This window comes from Sceloporus occidentalis, unplaced genomic scaffold (assembly GCF_023333645.1).
Source record: "Sceloporus occidentalis isolate IW3139 unplaced genomic scaffold, rSceOcc1.0.p SCAF_419, whole genome shotgun sequence".
In the NCBI taxonomy this organism is placed as follows: domain Eukaryota; kingdom Metazoa; phylum Chordata; class Lepidosauria; order Squamata; family Phrynosomatidae; genus Sceloporus; species Sceloporus occidentalis.
In genome coordinates this window covers 199,365-217,341 of record NW_028317399.1, presented here as the reverse complement: position 1 = coordinate 217,341, position 17,977 = coordinate 199,365, and the positions used below count along the sequence as shown (strand labels likewise).

At 36.0% G+C, this 17,977-nt stretch overlaps 2 protein-coding genes and 1 pseudogene across 2 annotated transcripts; all 3 read left to right on the top strand.

Moving 5' to 3' along the window:
• Positions 1 to 87: 87 nt before the first annotated feature.
• LOC149272787 (peptidylaminoacyl-L/D-isomerase-like) lies at positions 88 to 5,501 on the top strand. The gene is made up of 6 exons (XM_089506738.1): positions 88 to 169; positions 961 to 990; positions 1,800 to 3,026; positions 3,529 to 3,558; positions 4,847 to 4,876; positions 5,461 to 5,501. The coding sequence occupies exons 1-6, from the start codon at positions 88 to 90 to the stop codon at positions 5,499 to 5,501; spliced, it is 1,440 nt and encodes a 479-aa protein (XP_089362864.1).
• Positions 5,502 to 6,128: 627 nt separating this feature from the next.
• On the top strand, positions 6,129 to 11,549 carry LOC149272786 (peptidylaminoacyl-L/D-isomerase-like; annotated as a pseudogene).
• A 627-nt stretch (positions 11,550 to 12,176) lies between these two features.
• LOC149272785 (peptidylaminoacyl-L/D-isomerase-like) lies at positions 12,177 to 17,585 on the top strand. Its single transcript, XM_089506737.1, has 6 exons — positions 12,177 to 12,258; positions 13,048 to 13,077; positions 13,887 to 15,113; positions 15,613 to 15,642; positions 16,931 to 16,960; positions 17,545 to 17,585. Exons 1-6 carry the CDS (start codon positions 12,177 to 12,179, stop codon positions 17,583 to 17,585), a joined length of 1,440 nt encoding a protein of 479 aa, XP_089362863.1.
• The last annotated feature ends 392 nt before the right edge of the window (positions 17,586 to 17,977 follow it).

Genomic DNA, 17,977 nt, shown 5'->3' with positions numbered 1-17,977 from the left:
GTTTCCTAGCAAAAGAAAACTGGATTTCATGGCTAAAAGGTAAATCTTACAAAATAAAATTGAGTTTGAAAAAATAGTTGTAGATACATGACTGCTGGCGATGCGCTTCCACATTCTAAATCCCCTCTACTTTTTGCAGATAAAGGTGTTAAATTTCAATGGCCGGAAGGTAAATATATGGCGTGTAAAAGGTTTTGGGGTTTGGTTATAATCTGTCACCCAAAGACTGTAAGATCTGGATTTCATTTTATCTCAGTAAGAGCTCGTCTAGCAGTGTCTGTCTCGCTCACCCGGTTCCTACAGCTTTCTGTTGGCGTAATATTAATCTGAGCCAAGTTTGACCTTCTGGGTCATCTTCCTAAAGTCAGAGAATCCGGGAGATCCGGGTCCCAATTCAGTTATCTGAGGACCTCTAAATAGTTTATCTTTTTATATATTTTAACATGTTTAGTTGAGAACTAGGAAGTTCATTGAGCTGTACTGCGGGTTTCTCTTTTTGCCCCATTTTACTGGTCAGTTCATAATTAATGTTGGTTTCTGTTTAATCGGTAAAGAATTTATAGATCTCTTTACTGAGCCTTATCTATCTTTTCTTAGGAAAAGAAGGCTGGCTTTCCTGGTTAAAAGGTAATTGAAGAGATTGTGTTGCGGAGCAGTGAATCTTTGTAATTATCACAGATATTGGTTTGGCTGGACATCTAACATAAGGTCATCCTCACTATTTTAATCCGCATGCGGCGGGACGGGGAATGCCAACAAAAAGAAAATGGCCTTGAGTTGTAGAAGCCCCTTACGTGTTCCTTGGCATTGGGGAAGAAGGAGAGGAAGGCCTTGGTATACAATACACTAAGAGGATGAACATGAATAAGATAGAATGAGAAGGATGTATATAATTTATATAATACACAGTATTTCAAGATTTTGTTTATGAAGTACTTCGCTTTTTTTTTTTTTTTATAGAAAATGAAGCAAAATTTCCTACGATGAAAGGTAATTGTTAAACATTTATATTTATTTTTTAAAAATATTATCTAGAAAGTACAATCTGATTAGTAAATACATTAGACTTGTGTATTTGTATTTATAAGAATCTCCTAAAACAAGATGGGAACCTAAAAGAAACTCAGGAAAACAAATGAGAAATGCTAAAACTTATTAGAAATGAATTCACTCGTTTGTCTGTTTTCGCCGACTTCCCCCTCGATCTACGGAGAGACCGGGAGCCGGAGAAAGGGAAGGAGAAACAAAAAATGTTTTTTACTGAATTCTCAGAACATTGAAATAAGGCATTTTTGTTTTGAATTAAAACTTTCTAATATACGTTTTCCTTATTCCAATAAATAGAATGGATAATACAAATGCAGCAACCCCAATGGGGTGAGTAGACATACAGTATGAGAAGATTGACTCAGGAATGATCATAAGCATGATTAATTGCAAAACAATTACTGACCTCCACATTTTAAATAACCTCTCCTTTTTTTGCAGAATTTGGCGGTAACATTCCATGGCGGGAAGGTAATTGTAGCATCTGTTAAAAGTGCACCAAATATTTATAATCTTTTACCCAAAGAATAGGTGTCACTTTTTCCCTCTATAAATTAATGTTACTTATGAAAAAAATTAGATGCCAAGGGTATTAAAACCTGGAAGAAAAGGTAAATTTAAGTCACATCTTATAAAAAAAATATTTAATCTTTGAAGAAAAATCTAGAGTTGAAGAAAAATCTAGAGTTAAAATATTATAGATGGAAAACACATTTTACTTTATTTCAATTTCATTTTATTTTTATTTAAAGGCCCTGAAGAAGCAACTACAGTCGGCAAAAAATTTGTCACCACGTTTCTGCAGAATCACGAATCCGACGAAAATCCTCAAGTGGAGTTTCAAATTACCGGCACCCACCCCTCAACTCAGGTCACGCTTACCATTAGCAACACTGATTTCAAGAAAGAAGTGACGGTCAACAAAGGGGAAACGGTATCTGTTCCTATCACAGAACCCGTAGAGATGCTCGGAACGGACACATCCCCCAGATCAGTGGTCATTGAAGCCGATCATGGGGTGGCAGTTGTTTCCCGTAGTTCTAAATATGGCAGTTCTGATACAGCTTTGCTTTACCCTGTGGAATCCTGGGGAATTCTCTATTACATTGTCACACCTCCGTGGGGACCTGATCCAGAATATAAAGAGTTTGCCATCATCTCCAATGACAAGCCAACAAATGTTAATATCCATCTAAAAGGAGATGTGAACTTCAAGGGAAAGGATTATCCAAAGGGAAGCATTCTACGTGTCACCTTGGAGCCTCACCAAGCCATCCAGATTCAGAGCAAAGACGATCTGTCGGGCACTAAGGTAGTAGCCCAATATCCGGTATCAGTCCTAAGTGGACACACATGCTCCCAGAAAAATGGAAACTGTGGCCATGTCTACGAGCAGCTCCTACCAGTGGAACGCTGGGGAGATACCTACTTTGTTCCCGGTCTGTCCTTCCAGCCTAAATCAGACATCGTGATGGTTATGGCTTACCAACCAACTGAACTTGAATACCAATCTGGAACTGACAGGGGAAAGAAACCTCTAGAAGAAGGAGAGATGGTCACATTTGATGTCTCAGAGTCATCTCCTTTGTCTCTGCGTGCTAACAATAACATTCAAGTCTATCTCTATGGCACTGGTGGAATATATGAAGGCCAACCCATTGACCCACTTTTCACAGCTATGCCTGATACCAAGAGCTATAGTTATAAATCTCAAATCAACGGGGAGGAAGGCATTGAGAACAACAAGGGTGTTATTATAATCAAGAAACCGGGTCAGTCAGGAATCACTATAGATGATAAGGCTCCAGAAGGGATTCAGTGGAGAGATTTCCCGGGAACAGAATACTCTTGGGGAGAGTTCAGGTTGCCGAGTGGCTTCAGTTTCCACATTGTTAAGAATCCTAGAATGCCTTTTGGCCTTCTAAGCATTGGTTATTCTCCAAATATGGCCTATGGGTCCATCGCACCTTCTCTAAACGGTGAGTACTATCTCTGTATAAATTTATGAATACGTTTATGAATAGATAGTTTGGGATGGTTCATCTTAGTCAATTAAACAATAGGTGAGAAGTAACCCAAGAGTAGTTCTTCCATACTTGTAAAGGTAATAACGCTACTGGTGTCTGAGGCCGCTGATCATTATATATGTGTAATAACCGTCGAAAAAAGGGTCTTTTGACTAACAATGCTAAAGTTGAATTAAATAATCATTATCAGACGATTAGATTAGTCAAACATATGAGCTGTATATAGTACACATGAGCTATCGGCAATAACTTATTGAAATAACCTACAAATGGATAAAAATGTAGCGAATACTAACTTATTTTAAATTTTTTACAGGACCAACAATGAAAATTCAATATCACACATTTGGTTAGTATATTTTTACTAACATAAAAAGAAATAGTCATTGTTTTTTTTTTCACACGATGGAAATATTATACATTTTAAATTATATATGTATATTTTTTTTTGTAGATTATGGTGCTATCGTTCCAGGGAAAGAAGGTATTTATAACGCACTTTTACTCCAGAGTCAAATGTTCAAGTTATAGAGAAATTTATATCTATATAGTTCTACATTTTAATTGTAGTATTTATGTTTTATATTTCCATTTCCTTTTTGGGCTATATGGTAGTAAAGTAAGACGACAGATCTCATTTTTAAATTCTGGTGAATTTAGCTTTAGAATGTTGGTTTAAGAAGATTGCAATGACTTTCATTTGCAAATAAAGAAACATGAATTTTGCCCAAAAAGTCAGAAAATGAAAAAAAAATACCATTAGCATTTTAAATGCAAAACTATGTTTAATTTTTTAATTTGCTCTACATTTTTTGCAGAACCAATCGGTAATTTTCCATGGCCGGAAGGTAATTATATCGAGTATAAAAGGTTTTGGGGTTTGGTTATAATCTGTCACCCAAAGAACGTAAACTCTGGATTTCATCTTATCTCAGTAAGAGCTCGTCTAGCAGTCTCTGTCTCGCTCACCCGGTTCCTACAGCTTTCTATTGGCGTAATATTAATCTGAGCTGAGTTTGAGTTTCCGGGAGATCCTCCTAAAGTCAGAGAATCCAGGAGAGCCGGGTCCCAACTGACTTTTGATAAACCTATAACTGGTTTCAGTTTACGATTATAGTTGTCATTCAGGAAACTTATTGAGGTCTCCTCTGGATTTCAGTGGATTAATGTTTTTCCCCCATTTCACCCATACAGTCATAAATAATGTTTTTTTCTATAGAATCAGTAAAGAATGCCACTTATATATTTTTTACAAAGCCCTATTTATCTTTTCATAGGACAAGAAGTCTGGCTTTCCTGGCTAAAAGGTAATTGGAGAGATTGCGTTATGGGGAAGTGAATTTGTTCTCCATGTAATTCTGTAGATATTTGTAAGAAAAGTTCTAACATAAAGAAAAAATGGTCAATAGCGCCATGTAATGAAAGACTTTTAGCAGCGTTGTCTGTATTTCTCTTACCAAATCATGTTGAGTTTCATGAAATAGATGTAGATCGAGGACGGCTGTAGTTGTGGTTTCTATAGGTGGTGAATCAGTCCCGTCTTACTGCCATCTTCTAGATAAACACATAAAGTCCTCGCCACTTGAGATGATAAAAGGAAAGTCTTGTGGGTTTAATCCCTAAAGCTCCAGGGCGGTCAAAAACACAAGTCGGTCCATAAAATACTTTTGATATTATCAAGAATGGCAGAATATAGTGTGCGGAGGATTCTTGTTTTACACAAATAATAATTACATGGAGTTTCAACATCTTTCTTAATTTTTTTTTCTTAGAAAATGAAGGCAAATTTCCGGATATGAAAGGTAAATTTACAAAATGTTGACTTGTTTTTCAAGATTATGATCTATAAAGTACAATATTGGACTATTCATTAGACTATTTATTAGACTCTTCATTAGACTATTCATTGGACTATTTATTATACTATATATTAAACTATTTATTAGACTATTTATTAGACTATTCATTAGACTATTTATTAGACTTGTGCAGACTAATTGACACACATTTCAATAGTAATAAATCTTTCAAATTTTTGCATTTCTACGAATGTCCTAAAACAAGGAAGGACCTCAAATGAAGCCAATGAAAAGAAATGAGGACCTTCCTGATATTGGTTAGAAATTCGTTCAGTGGTTCACCCGTTTTAGCGGCTTCTCTTTACTCTGCGGGGTGAGAGAGAAAATTGCACCTAATTTAAATTCTAAACATAAAAACTCTCCAAATTTTAGCCAAACCAAAGGAATGGGAAACACAATTTGTATCTTCACACCGAATCAGTATATAATATGAATTTTAATTGAAGGCTCAAAACATAGAAACCAAACACTTTAATTTACTAAACTTTCTAATGATTTATATCCATTTTCTTTATTGCGTTTAACAGAATGGCCGATACAAATGCTGCGTGTAATATGGGGTGAGTAAACATACAGAATGAGTTCACTTCCAAGCGATCATTAGCATGTTTTAATGTAAAAAATATTAATCACATTTTAAATTTCCTCTACTTTTTGCAGAACAAGGCGGTAAATTTCCATGGCCGGAAGGTAATTATATGGCGTGTAAAAGGTCTGGGGGTTTGGTTATAGTCTGTCACCCAAAGAACGTAAGCTCTGGACTTCATCTTATCTCAGTAAGGGCTCGTCTAGCAGTCTCTGTCTCGCTCACCCTACAGCTTTCTGTTGGCGTAATATTAATCTGAGCCGAGTTTGAGCTTCCGGAAGATCCTCCTAAAGTCAGAGAATCTGGGAGATCCGGGTCCCAATTCACTCAACGGAAAACCTCTAAATACTTTAACTGAAGTTTATAATTGTCAACTCGGAAATTCTTCAAGCTCTGCTCTGAGTTTTTGTGGATAACCTCTTTTTGAGTTATCTTACCCATCAGTTCATAATGAATTTCTTTTTTTTCTATGTAATTGGTAAAAATGCTATTTATATATTTTTCAACTGAGTCCCTTGTATCGTTTCCTAGCAAAAGAAAACTGGATTTCATGGCTAAAAGGTAAATCTTACAAAATAAAATTGAGTTTGAAAAAATAGTTGTAGATACATGACTGCTGGCGATGCGCTTCCACATTCTAAATCCCCTCTACTTTTTGCAGATAAAGGTGTTAAATTTCAATGGCCGGAAGGTAAATATATGGCGTGTAAAAGGTTTTGGGGTTTGGTTATAATCTGTCACCCAAAGACTGTAAGATCTGGATTTCATTTTATCTCAGTAAGAGCTCGTCTAGCAGTGTCTGTCTCGCTCACCCCGGTTCCTACAGCTTTCTGTTGGCGTAATATTAATCTGAGCCAAGTTTGACCTTCTGGGTCATCTTCCTAAAGTCAGAGAATCCGGGAGATCCGGGTCCCAATTCAGTTATCTGAGGACCTCTAAATAGTTTATCTTTTTATATATTTTAACATGTTTAGTTGAGAACTAGGAAGTTCATTGAGCTGTACTGCGGGTTTCTCTTTTTGCCCCATTTTACTGGTCAGTTCATAATTAATGTTGGTTTCTGTTTAATCGGTAAAGAATTTATAGATCTCTTTACTGAGCCTTATCTATCTTTTCTTAGGAAAAGAAGGCTGGCTTTCCTGGTTAAAAGGTAATTGAAGAGATTGTGTTGCGGAGCAGTGAATCTTTGTAATTATCACAGATATTGGTTTGGCTGGACATCTAACATAAGGTCATCCTCACTATTTTAATCCGCATGCGGCGGGACGGGGAATGCCAACAAAAAGAAAATGGCCTTGAGTTGTAGAAGCCCCTTACGTGTTCCTTGGCATTGGGGAAGAAGGAGAGGAAGGCCTTGGTATACAATACACTAAGAGGATGAACATGAATAAGATAGAATGAGAAGGATGTATATAATTTATATAATACACAGTATTTCAAGATTTTGTTTATGAAGTACTTCGCTTTTTTTTTTTTTTTTATAGAAAATGAAGCAAAATTTCCTACGATGAAAGGTAATTGTTAAACATTTATATTTATTTTTTAAAAATATTATCTAGAAAGTACAATCTGATTAGTAAATACATTAGACTTGTGTATTTGTATTTATAAGAATCTCCTAAAACAAGATGGGAACCTAAAAGAAACTCAGGAAAACAAATGAGAAATGCTAAAACTTATTAGAAATGAATTCACTCGTTTGTCTGTTTTCGCCGACTTCCCCCTCGATCTACGGAGAGACCGGGAGCCGGAGAAAGGGAAGGAGAAACAAAAAATGTTTTTTACTGAATTCTCAGAACATTGAAATAAGGCATTTTTGTTTTGAATTAAAACTTTCTAATATACGTTTTCCTTATCCAATAAATAGAATGGATAATACAAATGCAGCAACCCCAATGGGGTGAGTAGACATACAGTATGAGAAGAATTGACTCAGGAATGATCATAAGCATGATTAATTGCAAAACAATTACTGACCTCCACATTTTAAATAACCTCTCCTTTTTTTGCAGAATTTGGCGGTAACATTCCATGGCGGGAAGGTAATTGTAGCATCTGTTAAAAGTGCACCAAATATTTATAATCTTTTACCCAAAGAATAGGTGTCACTTTTTCCCTCTATAAATTAATGTTACTTATGAAAAAAATTAGATGCCAAGGGTATTAAAACCTGGAAGAAAAGGTAAATTTAAGTCACATCTTATAAAAAAAATATTTAATCTTTGAAGAAAAATCTAGAGTTGAAGAAAAATCTAGAGTTAAAATATTATAGATGGAAAACACATTTTACTTTATTTCAATTTCATTTTATTTTTATTTAAAGGCCCTGAAGAAGCAACTACAGTCGGCAAAAAATTTGTCACCACGTTTCTGCAGAATCACGAATCCGACGAAAATCCTCAAGTGGAGTTTCAAATTACCGGCACCCACCCCTCAACTCAGGTCACGCTTACCAATTAGCAACACTGATTTCAAGAAAGAAGTGACGGTCAACAAAGGGGAAACGGTATCTGTTCCTATCACAGAACCCGTAGAGATGCTCGGAACGGACACATCCCCCAGATCAGTGGTCATTGAAGCCGATCATGGGGTGGCAGTTGTTTCCCGTAGTTCTAAATATGGCAGTTCTGATACAGCTTTGCTTTACCCTGTGGAATCCTGGGGAATTCTCTATTACATTGTCACACCTCCGTGGGGACCTGATCCAGAATATAAAGAGTTTGCCATCATCTCCAAATGACAAGCCAACAAATGTTAATATCCATCTAAAAGGAGATGTGAACTTCAAGGGAAAGGATTATCCAAAGGGAAGCATTCTACGTGTCACCTTGGAGCCTCACCAAGCCATCCAGATTCAGAGCAAAGACGATCTGTCGGGCACTAAGGTAGTAGCCCCAATATCCGGTATCAGTCCTAAGTGGACACACATGCTCCCAGAAAAAATGGAAACTGTGGCCATGTCTACGAGCAGCTCCTACCAGTGGAACGCTGGGGAGATACCTACTTTGTTCCCGGTCTGTCCTTCCAGCCTAAATCAGACATCGTGATGGTTATGGCTTACCAACCAACTGAACTTGAATACCAATCTGGAACTGACAGGGGAAAGAAACCTCTAGAAGAAGGAGAGATGGTCACATTTGATGTCTCAGAGTCATCTCCTTTGTCTCTGCGTGCTAACAATAACATTCAAGTCTATCTCTATGGCACTGGTGGAATATATGAAGGCCAACCCATTGACCCACTTTTCACAGCTATGCCTGATACCAAGAGCTATAGTTATAAATCTCAAATCAACGGGGAGGAAGGCATTGAGAACAACAAGGGTGTTATTATAATCAAGAAACCGGGTCAGTCAGGAATCACTATAGATGATAAGGCTCCAGAAGGGATTCAGTGGAGAGATTTCCCGGGAACAGAATACTCTTGGGGAGAGTTCAGGGTTGCCGAGTGGCTTCAGTTTCCACATTGTTAAGAATCCTAGAATGCCTTTTGGCCTTCTAAGCATTGGTTATTCTCCAAATATGGCCTATGGGTCCATCGCACCTTCTCTAAACGGTGAGTACTATCTCTGTATAAATTTATGAATACGTTTATGAATAGATAGTTTGGGATGGTTCATCTTAGTCAATTAAACAATAGGTGAGAAGTAACCCAAGAGTAGTTCTTCCATACTTGTAAAGGTAATAACGCTACTGGTGTCTGAGGCCGCTGATCATTATATATGTGTAATAACCGTCGAAAAAAGGGTCTTTTGACTAACAATGCTAAAGTTGAATTAAATAATCATTATCAGACGATTAGATTAGTCAAACATATGAGCTGTATATAGTACACATGAGCTATCGGCAATAACTTATTGAAATAACCTACAAATGGATAAAAATGTAGCGAATACTAACTTATTTTAAATTTTTTACAGGACCAACAATGAAAATTCAATATCACACATTTGGTTAGTATATTTTTACTAACATAAAAAGAAATAGTCATTGTTTTTTTTTTCACACGATGGAAATATTATACATTTTAAATTATATATGTATATTTTTTTTTGTAGATTATGGGTGCTATTGTTCCAGGAAAGAAGGTATTTATAACGCACTTTTACTCCAGAGTCAAATGTTCAAGTTATAGAGAAATTTATATCTATATAGTTCTACATTTTAATTGTAGTATTTATGTTTTATATTTCCATTTCCTTTTTGGGCTATATGGTAGTAAAGTAAGACAACAGATCTCATTTTTAAATTCTGGTGAATTTAGCTTTAGAATGTTGGTTTAAGAAGATTGCAATGACTTTCATTTGCAAATAAAGAAACATGAATTTTGCCCAAAAAGTCAGAAAATGAAAAAAAAATACCATTAGCATTTTAAATGCAAAACTATGTTTAATTTTTTAATTTGCTCTACATTTTTTGCAGAACCAATCGGTAATTTTCCATGGCCGGAAGGTAATTATATCGAGTATAAAAGGTTTTGGGGTTTGGTTATAATCTGTCACCCAAAGAACGTAAACTCTGGATTTCATCTTATCTCAGTAAGAGCTCGTCTAGCAGTCTCTGTCTCGCTCACCCGGTTCCTACAGCTTTCTATTGGCGTAATATTAATCTGAGCTGAGTTTGAGTTTCCGGGAGATCCTCCTAAAGTCAGAGAATCCAGGAGAGCCGGGTCCCAACTGACTTTTGATAAACCTATAACTGGTTTCAGTTTACGATTATAGTTGTCATTCAGGAAACTTATTGAGGTCTCCTCTGGATTTCAGTGGATTAATGTTTTTCCCCCATTTCACCCATACAGTCATAAATAATGTTTTTTTCTATAGAATCAGTAAAGAATGCCACTTATATATTTTTTACAAAGCCCTATTTATCTTTTCATAGGACAAGAAGTCTGGCTTTCCTGGCTAAAAGGTAATTGGAGAGATTGCGTTATGGGGAAGTGAATTTGTTCTCCATGTAATTCTGTAGATATTTGTAAGAAAAGTTCTAACATAAAGAAAAAATGGTCAATAGCGCCATGTAATGAAAGACTTTTAGCAGCGTTGTCTGTATTTCTCTTACCAAATCATGTTGAGTTTCATGAAATAGATGTAGATCGAGGACGGCTGTAGTTGTGGTTTCTATAGGTGGTGAATCAGTCCCGTCTTACTGCCATCTTCTAGATAAACACATAAAGTCCTCGCCACTTGAGATGATAAAAGGAAAGTCTTGTGGGTTTAATCCCTAAAGCTCCAGGGCGGTCAAAAACACAAGTCGGTCCATAAAATACTTTTGATATTATCAAGAATGGCAGAATATAGTGTGCGGAGGATTCTTGTTTTACACAAATAATAATTACATGGAGTTTCAACATCTTTCTTAATTTTTTTTTCTTAGAAAATGAAGGCAAATTTCCGGATATGAAAGGTAAATTTACAAAATGTTGACTTGTTTTTCAAGATTATGATCTATAAAGTACAATATTGGACTATTCATTAGACTATTTATTAGACTCTTCATTAGACTATTCATTGGACTATTTATTATACTATATATTAAACTATTTATTAGACTATTTATTAGACTATTCATTAGACTATTTATTAGACTTGTGCAGACTAATTGACACACATTTCAATAGTAATAAATCTTTCAAATTTTTGCATTTCTACGAATGTCCTAAAACAAGGAAGGACCTCAAATGAAGCCAATGAAAAGAAATGAGGACCTTCCTGATATTGGTTAGAAATTCGTTCAGTGGTTCGCCCGTTTTAGCGGCTTCTCTTTACTCTGCGGGGTGAGAGAGAAAATTGCACCTAATTTAAATTCTAAACATAAAAACTCTCCAAATTTTAGCCAAACCAAAGGAATGGGAAACACAATTTGTATCTTCACACCGAATCAGTATATAATATGAATTTTAATTGAAGGCTCAAAACATAGAAACCAAACACTTTAATTTACTAAACTTTCTAATGATTTATATCCATTTTCTTTATTGCGTTTAACAGAATGGCCGATACAAATGCTGCGTGTAATATGGGGTGAGTAAACATACAGAATGAGTTCACTTACAAGCGATCATTAGCATGTTTTAATGTAAAAAATATTAATCACATTTTAAATTTCCTCTACTTTTTGCAGAACAAGGCGGTAAATTTCCATGGCCGGAAGGTAATTATATGGCGTGTAAAAGGTCTGGGGGTTTGGTTATAGTCTGTCACCCAAAGAACGTAAGCTCTGGACTTCATCTTATCTCAGTAAGGGCTCGTCTAGCAGTCTCTGTCTCGCTCACCCTACAGCTTTCTGTTGGCGTAATATTAATCTGAGCCGAGTTTGAGCTTCCGGAAGATCCTCCTAAAGTCAGAGAATCTGGGAGATCCGGGTCCCAATTCACTCAACGGAAAACCTCTAAATACTTTAACTGAAGTTTATAATTGTCAACTCGGAAATTCTTCAAGCTCTGCTCTGAGTTTTTGTGGATAACCTCTTTTTGAGTTATCTTACCCATCAGTTCATAATGAATTTCTTTTTTTTCTATGTAATTGGTAAAAATGCTATTTATATATTTTTCAACTGAGTCCCTTGTATCGTTTCCTAGCAAAAGAAAACTGGATTTCATGGCTAAAAGGTAAATCTTACAAAATAAAATTGAGTTTGAAAAAATAGTTGTAGATACATGACTGCTGGCGATGCGCTTCCACATTCTAAATCCCCTCTACTTTTTGCAGATAAAGGTGTTAAATTTCAATGGCCGGAAGGTAAATATATGGCGTGTAAAAGGTTTTGGGGTTTGGTTATAATCTGTCACCCAAAGACTGTAAGATCTGGATTTCATTTTATCTCAGTAAGAGCTCGTCTAGCAGTGTCTGTCTCGCTCACCCGGTTCCTACAGCTTTCTGTTGGCGTAATATTAATCTGAGCCAAGTTTGACCTTCTGGGTCATCTTCCTAAAGTCAGAGAATCCGGGAGATCCGGGTCCCAATTCAGTTATCTGAGGACCTCTAAATAGTTTATCTTTTTATATATTTTAACATGTTTAGTTGAGAACTAGGAAGTTCATTGAGCTGTACTGCGGGTTTCTCTTTTTGCCCCATTTTACTGGTCAGTTCATAATTAATGTTGGTTTCTGTTTAATCGGTAAAGAATTTATAGATCTCTTTACTGAGCCTTATCTATCTTTTCTTAGGAAAAGAAGGCTGGCTTTCCTGGTTAAAAGGTAATTGAAGAGATTGTGTTGCGGAGCAGTGAATCTTTGTAATTATCACAGATATTGGTTTGGCTGGACATCTAACATAAGGTCATCCTCACTATTTTAATCCGCATGCGGCGGGACGGGGAATGCCAACAAAAAGAAAATGGCCTTGAGTTGTAGAAGCCCCTTACGTGTTCCTTGGCATTGGGGAAGGAGAGGAAGGCCTTGGTATACAATACACTAAGAGAATGAACATGAATAAGATAGAATGAGAAGGATGTATATAATTTATATAATACACAGTATTTCAAGATTTTGTTTATGAAGTACTTCGCTTTTTTTTTTTTTTTTATAGAAAATGAAGCAAAATTTCCTACGATGAAAGGTAATTGTTAAACATTTATATTTATTTTTTAAAAATATTATCTAGAAAGTACAATCTGATTAGTAAATACATTAGACTTGTGTATTTGTATTTATAAGAATCTCCTAAAACAAGATGGGAACCTATAAGAAACTCAGGAAAACAAATGAGAAATGCTAAAACTTATTAGAAATGAATTCACTCGTTTGTCTGTTTTCGCCGACTTCCCCCTCGATCTACGGAGAGACCGGGAGCCGGAGAAAGGGAAGGAGAAACAAAAAATGTTTTTTACTGAATTCTCAGAACATTGAAATAAGGCATTTTTGTTTTGAATTAAAACTTTCTAATATACGTTTTCCTTATTCCAATAAATAGAATGGATAATACAAATGCAGCAACCCCAATGGGGTGAGTAGACATACAGTATGAGAAGATTGACTCAGGAATGATCATAAGCATGATTAATTGCAAAACAATTACTGACCTCCACATTTTAAATAACCTCTCCTTTTTTTGCAGAATTTGGCGGTAACATTCCATGGCGGGAAGGTAATTGTAGCATCTGTTAAAAGTGCACCAAATATTTATAATCTTTTACCCAAAGAATAGGTGTCACTTTTTCCCTCTATAAATTAATGTTACTTATGAAAAAAATTAGATGCCAAGGGTATTAAAACCTGGAAGAAAAGGTAAATTTAAGTCACATCTTATAAAAAAAATATTTAATCTTTGAAGAAAAATCTAGAGTTGAAGAAAAATCTAGAGTTAAAATATTATAGATGGAAAACACATTTTACTTTATTTCAATTTCATTTTATTTTTATTTAAAGGCCCTGAAGAAGCAACTACAGTCGGCAAAAAATTTGTCACCACGTTTCTGCAGAATCACGAATCCGACGAAAATCCTCAAGTGGAGTTTCAAATTACCGGCACCCACCCCTCAACTCAGGTCACGCTTACCATTAGCAACACTGATTTCAAGAAAGAAGTGACGGTCAACAAAGGGAAAACGGTATCTGTTCCTATCACAGAACCCGTAGAGATGCTCGGAACGGACACATCCCCCAGATCAGTGGTCATTGAAGCCGATCATGGGGTGGCAGTTGTTTCCCGTAGTTCTAAATATGGCAGTTCTGATACAGCTTTGCTTTACCCTGTGGAATCCTGGGGAATTCTCTATTACATTGTCACACCTCCGTGGGGACCTGATCCAGAATATAAAGAGTTTGCCATCATCTCCAATGACAAGCCAACAAATGTTAATATCCATCTAAAAGGAGATGTGAACTTCAAGGGAAAGGATTATCCAAAGGGAAGCATTCTACGTGTCACCTTGGAGCCTCACCAAGCCATCCAGATTCAGAGCAAAGACGATCTGTCGGGCACTAAGGTAGTAGCCCAATATCCGGTATCAGTCCTAAGTGGGCACACATGCTCCCAGAAAAATGGAAACTGTGGCCATGTCTACGAGCAGCTCCTACCAGTGGAACGCTGGGGAGATACCTACTTTGTTCCCGGTCTGTCCTTCCAGCCTAAATCAGACATCGTGATGGTTATGGCTTACCAACCAACTGAACTTGAATACCAATCTGGAACTGACAGGGGAAAGAAACCTCTAGAAGAAGGAGAGATGGTCACATTTGATGTCTCAGAGTCATCTCCTTTGTCTCTGCGTGCTAACAATAACATTCAAGTCTATCTCTATGGCACTGGTGGAATATATGAAGGCCAACCCATTGACCCACTTTTCACAGCTATGCCTGATACCAAGAGCTATAGTTATAAATCTCAAATCAACGGGGAGGAAGGCATTGAGAACAACAAGGGTGTTATTATAATCAAGAAACCGGGTCAGTCAGGAATCACTATAGATGATAAGGCTCCAGAAGGGATTCAGTGGAGAGATTTCCCGGGAACAGAATACTCTTGGGGAGAGTTCAGGTTGCCGAGTGGCTTCAGTTTCCACATTGTTAAGAATCCTAGAATGCCTTTTGGCCTTCTAAGCATTGGTTATTCTCCAAATATGGCCTATGGGTCCATCGCACCTTCTCTAAACGGTGAGTACTATCTCTGTATAAATTTATGAATACGTTTATGAATAGATAGTTTGGGATGGTTCATCTTAGTCAATTAAACAATAGGTGAGAAGTAACCCAAGAGTAGTTCTTCCATACTTGTAAAGGTAATAACGCTACTGGTGTCTGAGGCCGCTGATCATTATATATGTGTAATAACCGTCGAAAAAAGGGTCTTTTGACTAACAATGCTAAAGTTGAATTAAATAATCATTATCAGACGATTAGATTAGTCAAACATATGAGCTGTATATAGTACACATGAGCTATCGGCAATAACTTATTGAAATAACCTACAAATGGATAAAAATGTAGCGAATACTAACTTATTTTAAATTTTTTACAGGACCAACAATGAAAATTCAATATCACACATTTGGTTAGTATATTTTTACTAACATAAAAAGTAATAGTCATTGTTTTTTTTTTCACACGATGGAAATATACATTTTAAATTATATATGTATATTTTTTTTTGTAGATTATGGTGCTATCGTTCCAGGGAAAGAAGGTATTTATAACGCACTTTTACTCCAGAGTCAAATGTTCAAGTTATAGAGAAATTTATATCTATATAGTTCTACATTTTAATTGTAGTATTTATGTTTTATATTTCCATTTCCTTTTTGGGCTATATGGTAGTAAAGTAAGACGACAGATCTCATTTTTAAATTCTGGTGAATTTAGCTTTAGAATGTTGGTTTAAGAAGATTGCAATGACTTTCATTTGCAAATAAAGAAACATGAATTTTGCCCAAAAAGTCAGAAAATGAAAAAAAAATACCATTAGCATTTTAAATGCAAAACTATGTTTAATTTTTTAATTTGCTCTACATTTTTTGCAGAACCAATCGGTAATTTTCCATGGCCGGAAGGTAATTATATCGAGTATAAAAGGTTTTGGGGTTTGGTTATAATCTGTCACCCAAAGAACGTAAACTCTGGATTTCATCTTATCTCAGTAAGAGCTCGTCTAGCAGTCTCTGTCTCGCTCACCCGGTTCCTACAGCTTTCTATTGGCGTAATATTAATCTGAGCTGAGTTTGAGTTTCCGGGAGATCCTCCTAAAGTCAGAGAATCCAGGAGAGCCGGGTCCCAACTGACTTTTGATAAACCTATAACTGGTTTCAGTTTACGATTATAGTTGTCATTCAGGAAACTTATTGAGGTCTCCTCTGGATTTCAGTGGATTAATGTTTTTCCCCCATTTCACCCATACAGTCATAAATAATGTTTTTTTCTATAGAATCAGTAAAGAATGCCACTTATATATTTTTTACAAAGCCCTATTTATCTTTTCATAGGACAAGAAGTCTGGCTTTCCTGGCTAAAAGGTAATTGGAGAGATTGCGTTATGGGGAAGTGAATTTGTTCTCCATGTAATTCTGTAGATATTTGTAAGAAAAGTTCTAACATAAAGAAAAAATGGTCAATAGCGCCATGTAATGAAAGACTTTTAGCAGCGTTGTCTGTATTTCTCTTACCAAATCATGTTGAGTTTCATGAAATAGATGTAGATCGAGGACGGCTGTAGTTGTGGTTTCTATAGGTGGTGAATCAGTCCCGTCTTACTGCCATCTTCTAGATAAACACATAAAGTCCTCGCCACTTGAGATGATAAAAGGAAAGTCTTGTGGGTTTAATCCCTAAAGCTCCAGGGCGGTCAAAAACACAAGTCGGTCCATAAAATACTTTTGATATTATCAAGAATGGCAGAATATAGTGTGCGGAGGATTCTTGTTTTACACAAATAATAATTACATGGAGTTTCAACATCTTTCTTAATTTTTTTTTCTTAGAAAATGAAGGCAAATTTCCGGATATGAAAGGTAAATTTACAAAATGTTGACTTGTTTTTCAAGATTATGATCTATAAAGTACAATATTGGACTATTCATTAGACTATTTATTAGACTCTTCATTAGACTATTCATTGGACTATTTATTATACTATATATTAAACTATTTATTAGACTATTTATTAGACTATTCATTAGACTATTTATTAGACTTGTGCAGACTAATTGACACACATTTCAATAGTAATAAATCTTTCAAATTTTTGCATTTCTACGAATGTCCTAAAACAAGGAAGGACCTCAAATGAAGCCAATGAAAAGAAATGAGGACCTTCCTGATATTGGTTAGAAATTCGTTCAGTGGTTCGCCCGTTTTAGCGGCTTCTCTTTACTCTGCGGGGTGAGAGAGAAAATTGCACCTAATTTAAATTCTAAACATAAAAACTCTCCAAATTTTAGCCAAACCAAAGGAATGGGAAACACAATTTGTATCTTCACACCGAATCAGTATATAATATGAATTTTAATTGAAGGCTCAAAACATAGAAACCAAACACTTTAATTTACTAAACTTTCTAATGATTTATATCCATTTTCTTTATTGCGTTTAACAGAATGGCCGATACAAATGCTGCGTGTAATATGGGGTGAGTAAACATACAGAATGAGTTCACTTCCAAGCGATCATTAGCATGTTTTAATGTAAAAAATATTAATCACATTTTAAATTTCCTCTACTTTTTGCAGAACAAGGCGGTAAATTTCCATGGCCGGAAGGTAATTATATGGCGTGTAAAAGGTCTGGGGGTTTGGTTATAGTCTGTCACCCAAAGAACGTAAGCTCTGGACTTCATCTTATCTCAGTAAGGGCTCGTCTAGCAGTCTCTGTCTCGCTCACCCTACAGCTTTCTGTTGGCGTAATATTAATCTGAGCCGAGTTTGAGCTTCCGGAAGATCCTCCTAAAGTCAGAGAATCTGGGAGATCCGGGTCCCAATTCACTCAACGGAAAACCTCTAAATACTTTAACTGAAGTTTATAATTGTCAA

Excerpts from the sequence above, each read along its gene's own strand:
- LOC149272787 (XM_089506738.1), top strand. The coding sequence starts at position 88 with ATGACTGCTGGCGATGCGCTTCCACATTCTAAATCCCCTCTACTTTTT. Across the intron at positions 3,027-3,528 it reads CATCGCACCTTCTCTAAACG|ATTATGGTGCTATCGTTCCA; the intron begins GTGAGTACTATC and ends TTTTTTTTGTAG. Across the intron at positions 4,877-5,460 it reads CAAATTTCCGGATATGAAAG|AATGGCCGATACAAATGCTG; the intron begins GTAAATTTACAA and ends TGCGTTTAACAG.
- LOC149272785 (XM_089506737.1), top strand. The coding sequence starts at position 12,177 with ATGACTGCTGGCGATGCGCTTCCACATTCTAAATCCCCTCTACTTTTT. Across the intron at positions 15,114-15,612 it reads CATCGCACCTTCTCTAAACG|ATTATGGTGCTATCGTTCCA; the intron begins GTGAGTACTATC and ends TTTTTTTTGTAG. Across the intron at positions 16,961-17,544 it reads CAAATTTCCGGATATGAAAG|AATGGCCGATACAAATGCTG; the intron begins GTAAATTTACAA and ends TGCGTTTAACAG.